This window comes from Ahaetulla prasina, chromosome 3 (assembly GCF_028640845.1).
Source record: "Ahaetulla prasina isolate Xishuangbanna chromosome 3, ASM2864084v1, whole genome shotgun sequence".
Classification (NCBI taxonomy): Eukaryota; Metazoa; Chordata; class Lepidosauria; order Squamata; family Colubridae; genus Ahaetulla; species Ahaetulla prasina.
The window spans coordinates 42213883-42235566 of NC_080541.1; the positions used below are offsets into that span (position 1 = coordinate 42213883).

Below are 21684 nucleotides of genomic sequence, written 5' to 3' on the forward strand. Positions count from 1 at the left end.
GAGTCCTGGGGGAAGTTCGTTCCAGAGGGTGGGAGCCCCCACAGAGAAGGCCCTTCCCTGGGTGTCGCCAGACGGCACAGCCTAGCTGACGGCACCCTGAGGAGTCCCTCTCTGTGAGAGCGCACGGGTCGGTGAGAGGTATTCGGTAGCAGTAGGCGGTCCCGTAAATAGCCCGGCCCTATGCTGCCCATCTCGCTATCCAAAGTGTTATAATTTAATAGAGATGTAGTTTGGTGTAGTGGTTAAGGCATAAAGTTGGAAGCCAAAACACTGAGTCCTTAGGCACAAAGCCAGTTGGGTGACCTTGGCCCAGTCACTTTAGCCTAGGAAGGAGGCAATAGCAAAACACTTCTGAAATAGAAAAAAGTAGGGACTTACTGGCAGTCTCCAAAAATAAAAATAAACTAATTTGCATAAACTAATCAATGATTAGAATTGCATAGTAGTATGCCTAGGTCATTATGCTTGCTGGGAATAAAACCTTAAATCAGGTGTCAAACTCGTGTCACGGTGGTATCACGTGATGTATCAGGACTTTTTCCCCCTTCGCTAAACTGGCTATGGGCAGTGCGTGATGCATCCAACCCGGGGACCAGGAGTTTGACAGCCCTACCTTAAATGCTTTGAATATAGGTCAGAGAAGGATGCATGCATTTAGAGAAGGTTGAAAGTTGATTTTTTTTTTCTTCCATTTTGAGTGACCAATTTTTAAACAACTTGGTTTGGACGATATAAACATGATAATACATTTATTAAATATCAAATTATTATTTTACATTAATTGTGATTCATTGATCAACACAATATATGTTAAAGGAGATCAAACAAAAACATTAATTGCAAAGGAGCCTGCTCCTTGCATAATTGGGGTCTATGCTTCTTGTTTCTTGGTCTTCCTTATTTTTCTAGTTTTCTCCTCATGAATGGTTGTGCATTGAAGAGCAGCTAATTCAGCAAGCCTCTGAAGGAACTGAGATGGGGCTCCATTGGCAGGATCAGCAAATTGGTAACCTAAGAAGAAAAAAAAGATTCTACTTGATTTTTATTTAACGATACATGTGTAAAAATCATGTGGAAAATACAAATTTTGGGTCATAATCAATTGAAGTCTCCATTGACATATTCCTGTCCTTTTAGCCACAACAGAGAAATGGCTTATCAGTGCTTTTTGGGGTGTTTTGCATTTTTAAGAGGGACACGGTGGCTCAAGGGCTAGGACGTTGAGCTTGTCGATTGAAAGGTCGGCAGCTCAGAGGTTCGAATCCCTAATGCTGCCGTGTAACGGAGTGAGTTCCTGTTACTTGTCCCAGCTTCTGCCAACCTAGCAGTTTCGAAAGCACGTAAAATGCAAGTAGAAAAAATAGGGACCACCTTGGTGGGAAGGTAACAGCGTTCCGTGCGCCTTTGGCGTTGAGTCATTTAAGATAAGCATATAGCCCTAGGTTTCATGATGGTCTACCATTCAAATGCGTATCCATATTCAACTATACAAGGCTAACCGCTGACTGCCAGGAGAGTTTGACTCAAGGTTGACTCAGCTTTCCATCCTTCAGAGGTGGGTATAATGACCCAGTTAAGGGCAATATGTTGATGCAAACCACTCAGTGCTGTAAAGCACTGGAGCAGTATATGTCTAAGTATTGTTGCTATTTTGAGATCAGCAAAGGTTGATTAGCTTCTGCCAGTTGTTATGCTGTGCATGATGATAACAGAGTACAATTGCACAAATGTGTATTAAATGTAAAAGTCGCATGCTAGCACTAATTTTTGCAGTGATGTAATTTATATAATTTATAGCCTGGATGAAGGACTTGAATTTATGTTGGTTGTGATTTAGGTCAGGTAACATAATAGAGGTTACTTTTCCCCAGCTGGTCAGTAGGGTCACTATATTAAATATTTCATTTTGATTCACTATACATATTTAGTAAACAGTGGCTTAATGCAACATGTGAACAACATTGGACAACATTTGAATCGGGTTGCAACTTAAATCGTCACCTTTTTTAGATGAGTATTTTGGTGGTAGAATGTTACCAGACAGAATGAGATGGACTTTTCCAGCCCATGTGTTTTTCTGTCTATATTTGGAACTGGAGGTAGAATGAAAAGCAGAACAAAAGGCAAGGTGCCTCAATGCTCAAGAGTGCTAAAAAAAGGGATTTAATCCTTCCCTAACAAACGATAAATCTCGAGTCTATAAGGGAGTGGAAAGCTTGAAATATCTTCTTTTTCTACTCAACTTTGGGGTGAAATTGTCAAAATTCAACCACTTCTGTTACCTACTAAATGCAAATATGCTACAAGCTATCTAAAATTGATAATATAGGACATCACTATAAATGCACTCAATATTCATTAAAATCTGTAATTCGTAGCAGCAATCCAGATATTCTGAGAAATACAGAAATTGAAAATCATAATTATTTTTGGGATTTATGTTAGAGGTAGAAGAGAATTGTATGGGATGGCTATCAAAGTAGAGGCAAGAGTTATTAAAATTCAAAAATGCATTTATTGGTATATTTTTATTATCACAAATAATTACTCTTTCAAACAAATCAATTGCAACATAAATAAACCCCCAAAATTGGAAATTACAGTGCCAAGTTTTTTAATTGCAATTAACTAAAATGTGTATTTGAAGATATTGCTAAATATTGATTGCCAATACCTCCAAAGCAAAGCATTTTAGGAGCTCCCTCTTTGCTGGCAGAAGAAATGGATGTATTTATTATCTTTTGAAATGAGTTCTCACAAATGCAGCTCATCCCCACTTTCCCTTTCTGCCCTGCTCAAAGTGACTAATAATAATAATAATAATAATAATAATAATAATAATAATTTAATTTTTATACCGCCCTTCTCCTGAAGGACTCAGGGCGGTGAACAGGCAGATAAAATAATACCATATATTACAATAAAAACACTCTTTAAAAAACTTATTCAATATGGCCTAAAATTTAAAATACAATACAAAATATAAAATAAACCCCAATAAAATCCATATATAAAAAAACCCTATTTAAGCCAGTCCTCGGAAGAATAGATATGTCTTCAGCTCGCGGCGAAAGGTCCAGAGGTCAGGAAGTTGTCGAAGTCCTGGGGGAAGCTCATTCCAGAGGGTAGGTGCCCCCACAGAGAAGGCTTTCCCCCTGGGTGTCGCCAGCCTACACTGTTTGGCTGAAGGCACCCTGAGAAGACCCTCTCTATGGGAACGTACCGGCCGGTGGGAGGCATGTAGTAGCAGAAGGCGGTCCCGAAGATATCTCGGTCCTATGCCATGGACTAAAGCTTGTGAGAGTTCTGCTTTATCAAATTCTAGCAAAAAGATCCAGAAAGATAGTTCTGCCTGAATAACTCATTTCTTTGACTTTATCCTCCACTGATGTTTGGGAGGGAAGCAGTCTTAGTGCTAGAGAAGGGGTCTTGCCTTCTTAATATGGCAATTTGACTGCCTACAGCAAGCCTATAAGCTCTACTCTAGTATTGCTGTAAGGTTTTTTATTTTTAAGTCAAGGCAGAACAGACATCCACAATGTAAACACCTGCGTGTCTATGAGCCTACTTTGATCATCAGAATATTTTCTTAAAGGATCTAAATCAGTCAGCTAACCTTTTCCAGACCAAGTGTCCAAAGAGCGCAAACCCCCAAAATGCAATGCATGCACGGCCCCTACCCCTGTGCATGTACCACTGCATGTGCCCCGCCCCCTGTGCATGTGTGCGCGGCCCCACACGTGCCCCAGCCCCCTGTATGCATGCCCCTTGCATGCACCCCCCCCCCCGCACATATGGGAGAGACCCGATGACCAGCTTGCCGGTGGGAAGTGCACACGCATGTGCGGCAGAGCTGAACTTGGGCAACCCCTCATATGCCCAGAGAGGGCGCTGCATTCCACCTGCGGGACGCGTGCCACAGGTTCGCCATCATGGATCTAAACTTTACAGTATGGGGGGAAACTATTCTGGATTCCATTCCTTGCCCATATTTTAGAGAAAATAATATTCAATAGTGAATGTAAAAACAGGAAGAAGATTTCACAATGTGGGAGAGGACAGGTTGCCTGCAAAATGGCTAACACCTGTGCTGCTGTTGTCCTGACCTTTTCAAGCCTGGTAGAAGTGTGGTAGAAGTAGGAAAGAGTGGAGTAGTGAGCAGTGAATACTAGCCTTTGAGTGCTTCTGTGTTGCCAAGGGACCTGTGTTGTATTGGCTTTCTTGGATTTTGGAGCCCACTGACTTGGGTATATGTAAAAGAACTTGTGATACAGTAAAATACAGTGAATACTAATTTGCTTTATTTTTAAATAAAGAAAGAAGTAGGAAATGGCTCTTTTACCAGTCCTGTACTTGACCCTTCCTGGAAATGAAGCCAGTCTGGAACACTTATTCAGTTTCTTCAACCTATAAATGTACAATAACATTGGATAGCATATTTTAATTATCAATAATTATTTGTTTGTATGAAGTCAATGGTGTGGAAGAAAATTAAAATATTGATTTAATATTTCTCATGATATGATTCAGTAGCCATCACTATTCCAACATTTTAAATGGTACTGTATTCTTAGTAAGTACTGAAATTGTAGTCGAAGATATAGAATTATCATATAAAGTCAAATGCTGATATATTACAGGTTACAAACCATTTTGAAGGTTTAATATTGCTGAAAATAGCATTTTTATTTCAGTGGGTAGGATATTTTCTTTACATTTATTGATTAAATTTCCATTCTCGCCTTTACTTCAAGAGCTCAAAATCATTTAAATTTAAGAAAAAACACTCACACAGGTATTAAATGAAGAAGGGAGGAATTATACTTGGTTTCAATATGGGCAAATAAGTGCTAGATGGAAAGAAGATCAAAAAATTGGTATAATGCAAAGGGAGGAAAATTTAATAAAGCAAATTAGAAATCAGACCCAGGAGCATATAAAGAGATTGTATAATGTGTTGCTTGAAATAGATTCGGAAAAGGATTTGGTAAAGGATTGTATGATAAAATGGGCACAGAATATTCAGGAACCAATAATGTTGGAAACATGGGAGAAAATTTGGGTTAGAAATGTTAAGTTTACACAAGCACAGAATTTAAGGGAAAATTTTTAAAAAGACAATACGCAGGAAAGATATTTAATTGAATGGAAAAAATGGATTGATTATCTACAAAATAGATATCAGATTAAGAAATATCAGATTGCCTTTGAATAATTAGAAAGTTATTTTATGTAATGGGGAGGGGGTTGGGAGATGAAAAGCTGTGGATGTGGTTATTTGGATTGGAAGGGAAAATTTTATTCTATGTTTGGTTTATGTATAACAATACTCAGGATTGACCCGGAAGCCGGGGGAGGAGGGGAAGGGGGTTTTTTGGGAGGGAGGGGGGGAAAAAGGGGGAAAAATGTTTTTGTTTTTTAAAACTCTTTCAATAAAAAAAAAAAGAAAAAAAAAAGAAAAAACACTCACTATCCCAAAGTTATTCAGTGCTTCCTGGTCAATGGGATTACAGCCGGATCAGACTGTAATATTTAATCTGTTCTTACTTGTTTTCATGAAGAATGTTTATTGTGATTTTTATTCAGATGCAGTTTAGTGTATTCCACAAATTTAACAGATATAATCAGTCAAGTATGTAAAGGAGTTTTAAGATTTTCTCAAATCTTAAGCTTTTATTTATATCACTAGAATAACTCCTATACTTATAACAAATGAAATGTGCAACCTGAATTGTTGAAACCAAGCAGCTATGCTAGTTTATCTCAATTACAATCAAAAATAGTATTTAGGTAATAGCTAGTAAAAAATAAAAAAACCCTAACTTTCAGCATTTCACTAGAGAGTTAGCTATCTTTGTGCTTTCAATCCGCTTTACCTCACAGTATCCAACTCTGCAGCTTGACAGTGTGGTTTGGAGTTCTTCAGAGGTGCTGATATGCAAGGCACTTCTTTTTTGGTTGGGTGTCCCATGGTAATGTCTCCCCTGTAAAGAATGATAATATATCACAGGTGTGAATGAATTAAATCTGCCTTCTAAAATCCCTTATTTTTTACAATTTGTAATGTGGAAAGTGCTTATGGCCTTGTATTGTCTAGATCAATATTTCTCAGTCTTTGCAACTTTAAGATGTGTGAACTTCAGCTCCTAGGATTCCCCAGCCAGCATCTTCAGCTTGCCAAGGTTGAGAAACACTAATCTAGATGTTTGAATTATGGCTCCCAGAGTTTATAACCATCTGGCAATGCTGGCTAAGATTAAGGAAAATGGAAATGAAATATATCTAGAATAACCAAGCAAAGTATCTGAGAAAACTGTATTATGAGCATATTCAATTACATAAAATTTATTCTTTATCACCTCTGACAGTTTAAGCTACGCTGAATTCAATTATGACCATCCCCTAATTTTTGGTATTGCACAAAAATACCAGTTAAAATATTTGGTAAAGGAACTATATGCTGGGAAGCTTGAATAGATAAGATTTTGTCTTTGGAGATAATAGTAACCTAGACTTCTGATAGGCAAGTCCATATAGTTTTCTTGGCAAATAGTCCCGTTTGCTATTGCTTTCTTCAGTTTTTGTTTTTGTTTGATTTTCCAGTCTAATCTATAGCTGGAATTTCTATCCAAATACTAATCAAATTTGATCTTGATTAGCTCTTGATTAGTTGATTAGCTCTGATCTAATTAATTACATCAGCCACAGTTGGTTAGGTGCTGCCATCTATTGGATAAGTCATAATGAGCTATTTCAAAGTACCACTCTTGTATAATCTTTAATGTACAATTACACAACTGTTGAACACCAGTATGCACTTTTGTCCTCCAACCACAGTTATAGAAAGATGGGTTCAACTAACTTCAATATCTGGCAAGTAATTTGATTTTGTGGACCCTCTAGGAGTTTTTGGACCACATTTTTAAAATACTGATTTAGATAACTGTAGTAGTAGTAATAGTGTTCTTTATTATGTGCTTATCACCAAATGCAATACATGAAAGAAAACAACTAAAACAATGCATTTCAATTAATCATACTATGAAATAATATGATGTGCCTTTAAATTAGAAGGCTTATAACTGTTTAAGTAGATCAGACCATGAAAATCAACCTCACAGGAAGACCAGTACTACACTTTATTTAGATTGGCTAAAATAAGAGAATCTTGCAAATTAGGTTATGCTTTACCTCTCCTCCTTATACCTCAAAGAGCTAGGAAGGTACTTGCCTGAGCTGCTTATGAATATTGGCTTGCTTCCCAAGACTTAAAAACTTTTCAGCCTCCAGAAGTTGTGGGTGCTCCAACACTGCAGGTTTTTAAGAAGAGATTGGACAACCATTTTTCTGAAATGGCATAGGCTTTCCTGCTTGAGCAGCGGATCCTTCTAGGTCCCTTCCAACTCTGTTATTCTGTACTGCTACTCTGCTTTTTTGCCTAAGTAACAGTTCTTACATATTTCTTGTTCTATACCATAACAGGGAATACTTCTATAGATTTAAAATGACAGGTAAGGTTTTTTTTAAAGTAATAAACCAATTCCATAGGGACCCATGGAGAAGAATGTTTATGTTTTTTAAATTTTAAATGATCTGATTCCAAATGTAAGCCTGATGTCTACTCAAGCTACACCTTGTATTGGCTTTTTTAGAACAATGTGTACCAGAAATAGACTGTCTACTTCAATTGCTTTTTTTATGCCTATATGTCAACACTGATTCCTGGCAAGGTGTTTGAGAAGTAGTTTGCCATTGCCTGCTTCTTAGGACTGAGAGAGAATGACTAGCTCAAGATTCCCAGCTGGCCTTTTGCCTAAACTTGGACTACAACTCACAAGTCCTGGTTTTTAGCTTGGTGCCTTAACCAATACACCAAACTGGCTCTTGATTTTAAGCTTTGCAGGTTTGCAATTGACCAATCTGAGGAAGATAGAAGAGGGAAAATGTTAAGGATCAGAACAGTTCGATTCAGTTTTCTAAACTCTTCCATCTGCTCCAAAAATAACCATCTTCCTAAAGGGGACAAAAAAATTGTCCCCGCCCATGCCAGTGATATTCTGGGGCTGTAAAATAGGTATGTAGGTAATATATGTGGCCTACAGTTTGCTCACATAAGGAATATAATATTGCAGTACAGTTAATTCCTTTCGAAAAGAAATTACCGGTAAGCCTTACCTGCTTTTTTTTTAATATATAATTTTTTTCATTTTTTAAAAAATAAACAAACATACAAACAAACATAGAAACAAGCCTTACCTGCTTTTGTAGTGGCCTTCAAAAAAACTTTGGGATAGAGTAGATGGAAACAAATATAAAGGTGGCAATCTGGAGTCTTCATTACTATCAGAGCTAAAATGATGAAAATAATATCAATAAAGACTAGCATTAGCAGTTGAAAAACTTAGGAAATTGACAATGATGACTGAGCAGTGTCCCATTTCCTTCTTCCCATTTGATCTAGCCACCAGAATAAACTCCTACTCTATAAACTATACAATAATGAATATTGCAAATTTGCTTTATTGTTGCCTTAGCCAGGTGGTTTTTGAACTGCTATCCTATTTTAGTTTATTGAATTTTTTTGACACAGATTATTTGTTCAATAAACTGAAAGTTTATTGCCTTAAATTGAGGCCCTTTATGGCATAGACAGGACCTTATTTGTATTTATCACTTTATTACTTTTTTCTTAAAAAACACAAGAATTAGGACCAACTCTGGAATATGGGTAATAATTTGAGTCTATAAGAAAGTATTCTACTCAGGAATAGCATCTTAACAACAATCATAGTGACTCCTGGGTGCTAACCCTAAACTGCTATAATTTCTAAGGACTTTCATAGTTAACATCAGAAATACAAATAATATAATAATGGAATCATTGTTGATCCATTCATCACGGGAGCTATTCATACATATTCTTTGTAAAGCATTTTGATGGTATCAAATGAACCATACAAACAAGGATAATTTGGGAATGAAATGGCACTTGTGATTCTGTAAATTATTCTGTGCAGTAAAATCTGAGAAATAACATTTGCATATTCTTCATATTAAAACCCAAAGTAAAATAATATACCTGTTTGGAAATTGATTAGCACAACTTTGTGTATTTTGTATAACAGGAAGGGGGTTTGGTATTACAGAATATTCCTCCGTACTCTGAGAAAGACACTGCATTGCAGTATTTTCATTGGAATCTCTCAAGCCATATGCAGAAACATACTCTGCTTAGGGAAATAATTCAAAATAGAAACATGAAATATCACATCAGAATTTCAAATACTCTAACCTTAATTATAAATGTATAGAAATCAAGCACTGAAATCAATGAGAGAAATATCTCCAGAATAAGGACATGTTTACCTACAGATACTTTCAACTTGGCTGTCTAGGGAAAAAACCCAAAACTACAACAGAAACAATCAATAATGGAAGCATCTTCTGTGAAATCATTTTTTAGGTATATAAGTGCTTAAAATAGAAGAGAGGAAACAAAAACGAAAAGCTGTCTTCATCATGACAACTTAGTTTTCATCATCAGCTTGAAACATGCAGACAAGAAAGCTGCAACGAAAATATAAACTCCACAGAGTTCCACAAGACTTACTCCCAGGTATGTTTATATAGATATTACTTACGAATTTTCAAGTTGCGAACTTTTGCTAATGCAAATAAATCTGTCCACAACTCCAGTTTAGAAGGTCCGAGTAGTCGGCAGAAGGTAGAGAACAGTTAGGAGTGCCAGAAACTAATCCTTTCCCATTCCCACCCTCTCCAAACTTCTACTCATATACTATAGGGTAAGAACTGGGTATGCCCTTTATTCTTATTGGACTTGGAAAGAAAACAGAGTTTTGAACAGCCTCTCAGAATGTAACCTGTTTGTAACTAGGATGCTGTCTGTATAGAACTGCATCCTAGTTACATGGACCTAAATACATCCATCTCAGAAAGCTGTGAATGACAATATCCTAAAATATAAGGAAAAAGCCCTCTGAAAAAGAACTACAGAAAAATTTGAATATGCTAATCTTAACCATATGCTGCTAATATTATTATAGTTATTATTTAAACTGTAAATATAACTGACTAATTTTATTTACATTAAAAAATTATATAATTACCTTCAGGCCTGCTTCCCAAACAATTGACAAATGATCAAATGTAAGACATCAAACAAAGCAAAACAAAAAGAACTCAAAATACTAATAAATCTGTGCAAGAAACACTCTTTGAAATCTTTTTAAAATATGTAACATCATGACAACACCTGTATAAAAATCAGGGGTGAAATGCTACGGGATCGGACCAGATCGAGCGAGTAGGTAGCGGAGATTGGGTCTCGTTCGCTGAACCGGTAGCAATCACTGGCTGGCCACGCCCCCAAATCAGTCCAAGGCCGGCAGTCCAGCCTTCGCAAGCTGGACACCGGGACACCGGGAAGGCAGCTCGCCACCTACTTGCCCTTCGGTCAGGGGCTGGGGCCCATTCCCCAAGGCCCCAAAGCTGCCACCTGCCTCAACCGGGTCGGAGAATGCACCATTTCGCAACTTTGGCCTTTCCCCGGAGCTGCCACCCACTCGCTGCCTGCTCGCCCTTCGGTCAGAGGTTGGGACCCAGGGACACCCCATTTCCTAGGCCCTGGAGCCACCACCTGCTCGCAGCCTGCCTCAACCGGGTCAGGGAATGCACCATTCCCTGACACCAGTCTTGCCCCGGAGCCGCCACCCGCTCTTCCTTTGCCACATGGTGTATACTTCCCTTCCTCCAGCGGCTGGCTGCCAGGAAACGCAAGCAGCCAAAAGTTACCGGAGCCGCTCTCCTTCTTGAATATACCGCCACCATTGCCCCCTTTTCCATGTGCCGGCTGCGCAAGCGCACACTGTTTATTTCATTTATTTATCAGTGGCAGGTTGGGTGTGCACTTGTACAGCTGGCACATGGAACAAGGCAGTGATGGTGGTGGCATATTCAAGAAGGAGAGCAGCTCTGGTAACTTTCGGATGCTTGCCTTTCCTGGCAGCCAGCCACTGGAGGAAGGGAAGTATACACCATGTGGCAAAGGAAGAGCGGGTGGCGGCTCCAGGGCAAGGCTGGTGTCGGAGAGTGGTGCATTCCCTGACCCAGTTGAGGCAGATGACGAGCAGGTGGTGGCTCCGGGGCCTCAGGGAATGGGCATCCCTGGGCCCTGGCCCCTGACCGAAGGTGAAGGGCAAGCAGGCAGCAAGTGGGCGGCAGCTCTGGGGAAAGGCCAGACCCGGTTGAGCAGGTGGCAGCTCCCGGGCCTCAGGGAATGGTGCATCCTGGGCCCCAGCCCCCAACCCAAGGCAAAGGGCGAACAGGTGGCGAGCGGGTGGCAAGCGGGCAGAGAGGTTGCAGCTGCAGGCATCTTGCAAAAAGGGAAAAGACAGAATAGAAATTAAAAAGTTTTTCCTACTGGGTTCTGTGGGCGTGGCTTGGTGGGGGGGGTTGTGACTAAGTGGGCATGGCTGTGAGTGACCTTGAGTTGGCCACGCCCACTCAGTCACAGGACATACCCACCCACCAAGCCACACCCACAGAACCAGTAGGGAAAATTTTTAGATTTCATCCCTGATAAAAATACACAACTAGATTTAATAAGTATTAACAAATTTCCTACAAAATTGTTATAATATGTTTTACCTTGTTTAACTCTTTTTGTCTTTAAAACCGCATTTTTCCAACTATCCATTAATGGTTCACTTTCAAATAATTTTCCTTTATGATCCAGGAATTTATTATCAGGTGTCAGGAATGGTAATTTTCTTTCTTTTGGGATTGGCTGTAAAGTGGCATGTTTCCTATTTCAGACAGAAAAATGGAACATCATGGACATATGTAAAAACAACAAATAAGTAATGTTTTTCAAATGTTATAAAGCACAAATATATTTCAGATAAACAAGTCACTAAAGAATCTTGTTACAATGCTACCTTTCATTTCAAACACACCTTCTTTTTTTTGATAACCAAGGCCTTTTTTTAGAGGTGTAATTCCAAGACAAACAGGGCCAATGGAGGATGAAATACTTGCCAATAGATCTGAAGGGACCAAGTTATAAAAACTTCCCTAACTGATCATCCCTAAGAAATATTGGTTCAACTAACTGACAGGTACTATACACTATCATGGGTAGTTTTAAGCATTATACTTTTAGAAATCTGTTTCTATATCAATAGTTTTATGTGAAACTCCTAAACATCAGCCATGGTATTTTAAAGTAGTGTGGAAATTCTTCAAGGGTAGTGTTCTTGGACTTCATATGTGATCTTGTATGTAGTCCATACAAAAAACCTTTCAGGCATATAGTAAAAGTAGGCAAGCTGGCTTTCAGAGATTTCAGTACTATATTTTTTATTAATTTATTAAGGAAGTTTAATGACTCTCTTTAGAAATCAAGGGTCTTAAGCAAGAAATAATATTCCAAAAGCAGAAGAGTGTTTTATTAAAGAAACAGATATTATGCTACCATTGCTATCACTGTCTTAGCTATTGATTCTTTTATACACGTTTCAGCTTTAACGTTTCCAAATAGGTATTTCAGTTTGTTCAATTTCTCTCTAACCTAAAATAGCAAATGGTGTATCCCAAATGTACTTATCTACCAAAATATATTTTATTAAGATATTGCCACAAAGAAGAGGGAGTCAAACTATTCTCCAAAGCACCTGAGGGTAGAACAAGAAGCAATGGGTGGAAACTAATCAAGGAGAGAAGCAACTTAGAACTAAGGAGAAATCTCCTGACAGTTAGAACAATCAATAAGTGGAACAACTTGCCTGCAGAAATTGTGAATGCTCCAACACTGGAAATTTTTAAGAAAATGTTGGATAGCCATTTGTCTGAAATGGTGTAGAGTTTCCTGCCTGGGCAGGGGGTTGGACTAGAAGACCTCCAAGGTCCCTTCCAACTCTGTTATTATGTTAAGAATAATTATAATAAATTCCAATGTGCCATAAAAAATAACATGTCTTTCTCAAAATCATCATCCAAGAAAAATACGCCACAATTATAACTTCATGACTACATTCAATAGAAAAATACTTTGCTAATAATTTCTACCTATTATTATTTTGGTTCAGACATTGATTGATTATTGTCTGTGCCATCAAGCTGTTGTTAAATCTTTGGGATCACATAAACAGATTTCCTCCATGACAATCTTTCAGATTTTCCAACAATGTACTCATTGCTGCTGTAACTAAGTTTATCTTGCTGCTGGTCATTCTTTCTTTCTAGTCTTCTTTCTTTCACTTTTTCCAGCATTAGAGTTTCTCCAGAGAGTTAGATCTATGCATACTGTGTTCACAGTGGGATAATTTGAGCCAGGGCATCTGTGCGTTGAGTGGGAACTCTGGCTGGATTTTGCTCAATGATCCATTGCTTTGTTTTCTTGGCTGTTCATGGTATTCTCAGAAGTCTTCTCTAACAGCAAAGTTTCAAAAAGTGCCTAAGTGTTCAATTCTGCTTCTTCACAATCCAACTTTTGCTTCTATAGAGTGTCATATGGAATATGATCTTTGTAGGTATAGACTCATCATGGCATTTGTGTATCGTTTCTACAACTTTCACATATATTTTCTACCACGTACTAGTTTGCAATGTATTTCTTGATCTGATGTAGCAAATAGTAACTTAGGAGAATTTCATGCTCTCATAACACTTATCTTTGAGTCCCTTTCTTTATCCCACTCACTTATTTAAAAAAAGAGTGAATTGTCTGCCTCAGTTAAGAGCTACAAATATATTTATCTGGAGATGCTAGATTAGACTAGACTAAAAGTATCATGTTTTCTATAAAGAAACAATAAACCATTTTTAAGATTAAAAATAATAATAATAGACGCTGGTTTAAAATACTTACCATTTTGGAACACGAGAGATCTTCGGGAGTTTGCCATTATCTACCTGTAAATCTGCAATGAAATATTTTTCTTTCATTTGAATACGTAAAAAAATCACTACTTTAAAAAAAGTAAATATTATATAGAAAAATGAAAAAAGTATTTGTATTAAACCTCTGTGGCTCAGACTGGTAAGACAGTCTGTTATTAACACAGCTGCCTGCAATTACTGCAGGTTCTAGTCCCACCAGGCCCAAGGTTGACTCAGCCTTCCATCCTTTATAAGGTAGGTAAAATGAGGACCCAGATTGTTAGGGGCAATAAGTTGATTTTGTATATAAATATACAAATAGGATGAAGACTATTGCTAACATAGTGTAAGCCGCCCTGAGTCTTCGGAGAAGGGCGGGATATAAATGCAAATTAAAAAAAACATAGCTATAATTTTTCCTTTCTTTTGTAGGCAAATAATTCAAATCAAATTCTTAGATATATAGTTAAGCAAAGGGGAAAAGAGATATTTTATCAAATGACAGCTATGATTTTGTTTAGTAACAAAACACTTTCTGTAGTATTGGCATCCCAAAGTAAATATAATAACATAGAACATTAACTAATGAAGTTGCAAGTACTGGAGAAACAATTTAAAGCATTTAGCCCCATGATGGCGAACCTATGACACGCATGCTACAGCTGGCACGCAGAGCTCTCTCTGCAGGTATCGTCCAGCTCAAGTCCATGCGCACGCCTCCCGTCAGCCAGCTGATTTTTGGGATACACAGGGGCGGGGCATATGTGAGAGACATGTACGCATGTGCGGGGGGTGGGTGGAACGCAGGGAGAGTGGTGTGAGCGTTCCAGAAGTGCGGAAACAGGCCCATTTCCCACCTCTGGAGGGCTTCTGGAGCATGGGGGAGGCCATTTTTGCCTTCCTGGAGGCTTGGGGAAAGCATCCAGAGCCTGGAGAGGGCAAAAATTGGGCCTCGCAGAAGTTTCCGAAGTCCAGAAACAGGCCACTTTCTGGCCTCCGGAAGGTCTCTGGAGCTGGGGGGAGGCCAATTTAGCCCTCCCAGAGGCTTGAGGAAAGCCTCCGGAGCCTGGGGAGGGTGAAAACAACCCCCCCCACCGTGGTGCAGGTTGCTAACATTTTTGAATCCCACCTGGGATGGGGGATTCACATGGGGGTCATGTGGGCATGAACGCAGTGGGGGGGGCATGCGCACATGCGCGGGGTGCATTGCATTATGGGTGCCAGCACGCATGCGCACTTTTGGCACCCGAAGTGAAAATGGTTAACCATCACTGATTTAGCCTATTTATAAAACAGATCTAAATTGTTTAACAAATCCATACTTACTGAAATATTTTATATATCTATGCCTATATCTAGTTTCCACACAAGACAAAATAATCAAAATCAGTAAAAACATAGAAACCCCAGAATAGCTCATTAAATCTTTCTTGCAAGGCGCTAACATAACTTTCTCAGCTCTGATGCTCCCTGGATAAAGGGGATTACTATTCACATCAACCCTAGCCCCAAACCTTTGGAGGAAATAAAATACTAAACTAGCAATAAAACATGTTGAAATATCTGGGCTATAAAAATAATTGTTTTCCTGAAATCAACAAAGGTATCATAACTGGCACTATGTGTATTTTTTTAGGGAGGACATTCCACATCAATACTCAGACAAGGTTGGTCACTCTGTGCTGAACATAAAGTGTCAAGAGACATACACAAAAAGAACCTCAGATAACAAATAAAAAGTTCAGCCAAGCTCATGTACCATAAAATATTATTTCAGCTTGCCAGGCCTGGCTTCATACCATTTCCATTTTTGTGGGCAATAATTGGGCACTGATTATATATAGCTGGGGTCTCCAACCTTGGCAACTTTAAGGCTTGTGGACTTCAACACCCGGAATTCCTCAGCCAGCTTTGCTGAGGTTGGAGACCCCTGCTATATAGAGTTAGAGGAACAATTGCACAGCAATTGGTTACATATGTGTAGAGTTGTCTCCAGTTAGTTGGTGAGATATATGCACAGCATTTTGTAATACAGGTAGGTTACAATCATTCTATCAGTGACTAGTCAAGTTACGACAGTGCTGAATGAAGGGGACTTATGATGAGTCCTCAGAATTCCGACTGTCACAATTTCCCTGTGGTCATAAGGTTGTGATCTAGGTACTTTGCCCAACTCACAATTATGTGGCAGCAAGCTGTGGTCACAAGGTTGTGCTTTCTGAAATTGCCTGCTAGCTTCCCACAAGCAAAGCCTATGGACAAGCCAGCAGGAAATTGGAAGTCACAATAGCATAAGGTTTTCACTTAACAACTTGTATGATCTTCATTTAACAATGGTAACAGAGACTGCTGGAATTGCTATCACTAAACAATGCAGTCATGTCATATCATGCTTTATGACTGCATTGTTTAGCCATAGACCAAATTGTTATCATAACCAAAGGGCTACCTTTAACTACAGATTTTCTACCAAGCTTTTAGACAAATCCTTGTACTGACATGTTACATGTTAACAACCATGTTTCTAACTTAAGAATTGGATTCATTCACTTAACAGCTGTGGTAAGAAAGCTCATAAAATGGGGTAAAACTCACTTAACAACTATTTTGCTTAGCAATGGAAATTTGAGGCTCAGATGTGTTTGTAAATTGAGAACTAATTGTAGAAAACTGAGACAGGGATGTAATGCTTAATAATTTTAAATATATATAATTCTATTATAAATTCCTAATATAAAAGGACTAATAAAATAAAATTGCTGTAGAAAGACTAAATCAGACCTTGGTTCTGGCATTTTATATAACTTGCACAGCATTTTACAATTTTCCAACTGGAATGCATTCAATGCTAAAGAATAAAAAGACGCGCTTAAACGCTTGGTACTTTTGGAAGGCAGCTTTACTACTGTGTCTTGGGATTGGCAGCTGTGAAAAAAAGATTATACTCTCCTAGCAAAGACGGATTTACAGTGGATCCCAATTGCTATATCTTAAGGCTATTCTTTGAACTGTGTGGCTTAATGAGATTTTTCTTCAGCCTCTAATGCTAGGTAAATCATGTTAAACGCAAAGCAGAATCCTTGATCACGAGAAATAAAAATTGCAGACTTCAGATCCAGCAGCCTTGTTAGTCCAATTCAAAAGTTACTAAGTTTAATGTTTATTAGAACAAGCAGGTTGTTTAAAGCTGCACTGAAATATGAGGATGGTTAATTATGGAATTACCAGAACTATACCTGGTTATATAGTTTAGCTAGACAACCTGTGCGTTGTTGGGTCATTTCAGAGATATTTCCTTAGCAGGTTTCTGAATGCCTTCAACAATGACAGAGATTGTAATGTACAGAAATTGTATGACTTTGACTTATGAACCTTTTGTTTAGCAACTGTTTAAAGTTTTATCCATACATAGCTGGATCTTACCAATACATAGTAGTTCTGCCTGTACAGTTAACCAATCTTTTGAATGATTACCTTGCTATACAGCATTTCCTCAAGTTACAATGTTCAAAATAAAGCAATTAACCAATTGAAAAGGCTAAATTTCTAACTTTCTGATTTTGTGTTCCAACCAATGCTATCATTTAAATTTTCCAAATCAATAATTTTCTCAAACCACATTTCAAGCTTCCAAATGTTAGCCGCGGCTGACTGTTGGAGGCGAGTTATTGGCCCCAAAGGATAGGGTGCGCAACTTAGGTGTCCTCCTGGACGAACGGCTGTCGTTTGAAGATCATTTGACGGCCGTCTCCAGGGGGGCCTTCCACCAGGTTCGCCTGGTTCGGCAGTTGCGCCCCTTCCTTGATCGGGATGCCTTGTGCACGGTCACTCATGCGCTCGTTACCTCTCGCTTGGATTATTGTAATGCTCTCTACATGGGGCTCCCCTTGAAGTGCACTCGGAGGCTCCAGTTAGTCCAGAATGCAGCTGCGCGGGTGATAGAGGGAGCTCCGCGTAGCTCCCATATAACACCGCTCCTGCGCAGACTACACTGGCTACCTGTGGCCTTTCGAGTGCACTTTAAGGTTTCTGGTTACTACCTTTAAAGCGCTCCATGGCTTAGGGCCTGGGTACTTACGGGACCGCCTGCTGTTACCACATGCCTCCCACCAACCCGTACGCTCTCACAGAGAGGGACTTCTCAGGGTGCCGTCCGCCAAGCAATGCTGGCTGGCGGGCCCCAGGGGAAGGTCCTTCTCTGTGGGGGCTCCCACACTCTGGAACGAACTTCCCCCGGGTTTACGCCAAATACCTGACCTTCGGACATTTCGTCGCGAACTGAAGACACATCTTTTTATTTGCGCGGGGCTGGCTTAAATTGAATTTTATTAAATTTTAAGTTCTTATTAACTAATTTTAAATGGGGTTTTTAGTTCATTGCATATTTTTACTTTTCAGGCTAATTTTAAAATAAGTTTTTTAATTGCATTTTAAATTGTATATTGTACTGTCTGTTTTATTTTTGCCTGTACACCGCCCTGAGTCCTTCGGGAGAAGGGCGGTATAAAAATCAAATAAATAAATAAATAAATAAAATAAATAAATTTGCAAAATCACACTATCCACATTGTTGCTCAGTTATTTCAACTAGAAAGTCATACTCTATTAACTTTAGACAATAGCATTTTTAGCTCCATGGTCAGTCACTATAGTCTAAAGTTTTTTAATTTATCTATTGGGGGGAAAACGCTGTTAAGAAAAACCCAGTAGGAACAGATCCAAGTCCCATTTATTCTGGCATTCTATTCTCATACTGACCAACCAAACACCATGTAAGCTGGGAATTTTGGGAATTGAAGTCTTTGTATCTTAAATTGCCAAGATTGAGAAACACTAGTATAGGTAGTGGTGATCCTCCTGCCAAATTCCCTTTTAAATTTGTACAATTTTTTTGGCAGAAAATTCTTTAAAAGAATGTTACTTTTTATATGTTGTGAATCTTTCATTATTCAGTTTTACTATATGCATTCTCAAATATTATGATAAACATTGTTTCTAAATGACACATTTTATACACGAGAGGTCAACGTAACGATTATAAACATTTACAGTACTATTATTCGTATTACCATTTGTCCCTGACAAATAATTGGTACTCCCACTTTTTACATTACTGTCATACTTCATTAAATCAGTTTTCTTAGTTCCAGTCTGATTTTGTAATGCTTCATTTCTGTCAAGCTTCATTCTGCTAAAATGAAATTTGTTTTTGCATTAATTTTATGTAAAATAAAGCGAATACAGTAAAAAGTATGCTTAAGCATGGGTAGTACATTATTTTCTGCAGCTAATCATGTCTTTTCTTTAACATTTGGCATTTTTAGGCTACAGTCCAATACAGTACTCCTTGACCATAACTGAGCTCAACATTTCTGTTGCTAAGCAAGACAGTTGTTAAGCGAATCAACCCAATTGTTAAGTTAGTTAACACAGTTAAGTGAATCTGGCTTTTCCATTGACTTTGCTTGCCAATAGGTCACAAAAGTGATCACATGACCCTGGAACATTGCAACATCATAAATACATACTACCAGTTGCTGAGTGCCTGAATTTTGACGTGATTTGGTGCAATGGTCATGTGAAAAACAGTCATAAATCACTTTTTTCAGTGCCACTGTAATTTAAACTGTCACTAAAAAAATAGTCTTGAGAACTACCTGCATGCTATATTTTGAGTATCAATCTTACTTAGTTCAGTGAAAGTTGTGACTCTGACTGGCTTCAAACACTATTCTATTCCATGGTTTGTTTTAACTATAGCTTCTTGAAATGACTAGACTCACCTTGGAAAAGGTATGGTTTACATGTCATAATAGATGGACTTACACATTCCAAACCATCAAACACATTTTCACTTACTTATTTTTATTTATTAAATTTATATGCTGCTTGTCTCACTATCCAAAGTGGATTGTACTTAGCATTTGGAGAGCCTGAGGGCTGCAATTACTGGTAAGTGAGATGATGCCATCAATAAGTAAGGGCAAGAATTTTGTTTTGTTTTTCTTTGGTATTTAGAAGATCAGACCTAATTAGTCCTTAGATAGGAGACTATAAAAAAAAAATCTGATGTTAGAAAGCAATTTATTTACTGAAATGGCTATTTTAAGAAGAAATTTTATAAAAGACTGGAAACCCTTTACGGATTTCTTTTTTGCTGAAAATGGATAAAAGTTATGATATGGGAATTTATTGATTAAAAAGGGTAGTTTATGGGAAGAATGAACCATGTTACATCATTTGGGAGAGTGGAAATGGTAATAACTATGTTTGCAAGTGCTGCAAAGAAGATTGGAAGTGGCTTCTTTAAATATTTTTCTCTTTTTTTCCACTTTCTTTTCACTTTTTCATCATTTTATATCTTTTCCCTTCCAATTTTCCCTTTATGTTTCTGTAGTTTTTAATCCTGTCCAACATTCTTTTTCTATAAAAATGATACAAAAGAAAACACCTGTCTTCCGGACAAGAAAGAAACAGCACATCCCAGCGTCGTTAGGAATCCAGCTCAACTCAACATAACCTTTTGGTACTAAAACCTGCAAGGTTCGTGCCTCAAAATGTTGCAAAACTCCGCCATCCAAACACGATCAGATGGGCAGCAAAAAGGAGGCTCAGAGGCTGCCTACCTGGGTCTGAGAGCCCCATGTGACTTCTCCGTGTGCATTCATAGGCGCGTGCCGTTTTGTTATAAAGTTCAAATACTCTATTCTTTTTATTTGAGAGAAAAAAAACATCTTGTAAGGTAGGCTAGCATTATTGTTACCCCTGCGCCAGGTAACACTCCAAGCCAACCCTTTCCACGAATTTCCTTTCCTTTCCTTTTTTTTTTTTAAATGAGGCGGCGGGTCCCCCGCGTAAACCCCTCGGGACACCCTCCCCCACGTCTCGCACCCCGCCGGGCTCCCTCACGCACCGCGCTGCTCGAGGTGGGTGCGTTGCTGGCTGCTACTCATAGCGGCCCTTGCGCCGCGCCCCCGGGGGCGAAAGGCAACGGAGGACGAGGGGCGAACCGACACCCCAATCCCTCGTCTCTGGAGAACTGGGGGAGACGGAAGCTACCCGAGACGCTCATGATCCCCCGCGACGGCCAGCACCCAGAGGGCGGCGGCACCGGCAGCAGCAGCAGCATTCCTGCTCTTCCGGTTTTTGTTACCGCGTCGCCGGCCGAAGCAGGCAAAGAACCGAGGCCTTCAGTCGCTAGGCAACCGGGAAGCCGTAATAAAGAAGCGAGGTACAGTCTTACGTTCGGTGGGCGGGGAGAAAGTCGCTTCGAAGACGCGGTTCTCCTCTGCCCATAATCCCCGTCCTTTCCGGGGCATTTATAATTCTGTTTTGGTGTTGTAGCTACGCGGGGCAACAGCTCGTGGGAGACTGTTGGTAAAGTCCTCTTAAGTTTCCCGGAAGGGAAAAAGGCAGAGTGTCTTATGTGCCAGGTCCTTGTCTGTGTTTATGAAATAGCAGGAGAATAATAATATATAGAATAACAAGAGTTGGAAGGGATCTTGGAGGTCATCTAGTCCAACCCCCTGCTGGAGAGGTGAGTCTCGACCATTTAAAACAAATGGCTGTCCAGTCTCTTCCTGAAAGCCTCGAGCACCCACAACTTCTGAAATCAAACCATGCCACTGGTTGGTTGTTCTCACAATTAGGAAATTTCTCTTTAGTTCTAGGTTTTGTTTTTTTTTGTTTACATTTATACCCCGCCCTTCTCCGAAGACTCAGGGCGGCTTACAATGTATAAGGCAATAGTCTCATTCTATTTGTATATTTTTTACAAAGTCAACT

General features: G+C 39.1%; 1 protein-coding gene across 2 annotated transcripts; it reads right to left on the reverse strand.

Annotated features, from left to right (window-relative positions):
* Positions 1-597: 597 nt before the first annotated feature.
* C3H8orf89 (chromosome 3 C8orf89 homolog) lies at positions 598-21029 on the reverse strand. Of its 2 annotated transcripts, XM_058175093.1 has the most exons (9): positions 20526-20594; positions 18969-19090; positions 13889-13940; positions 11668-11825; positions 9080-9227; positions 8257-8349; positions 5877-5984; positions 4343-4407; positions 598-1011 (listed from the first exon to the last, which is right to left on the reverse strand). In XM_058175093.1, exons 1-9 carry the CDS (start codon positions 20561-20563, stop codon positions 872-874), a joined length of 924 nt encoding a protein of 307 aa, XP_058031076.1. In that variant the 5' UTR covers positions 20564-20594; the 3' UTR covers positions 598-871. The 2 variants fall into 2 exon arrangements, with proteins under 2 accessions (XP_058031076.1, XP_058031075.1); XM_058175092.1 differs by lacking the exon at positions 20526-20594 and adding an exon at positions 20813-21029 and having other exon boundaries at positions 875-4407.
* Positions 21030-21684: the final 655 nt, after the last annotated feature.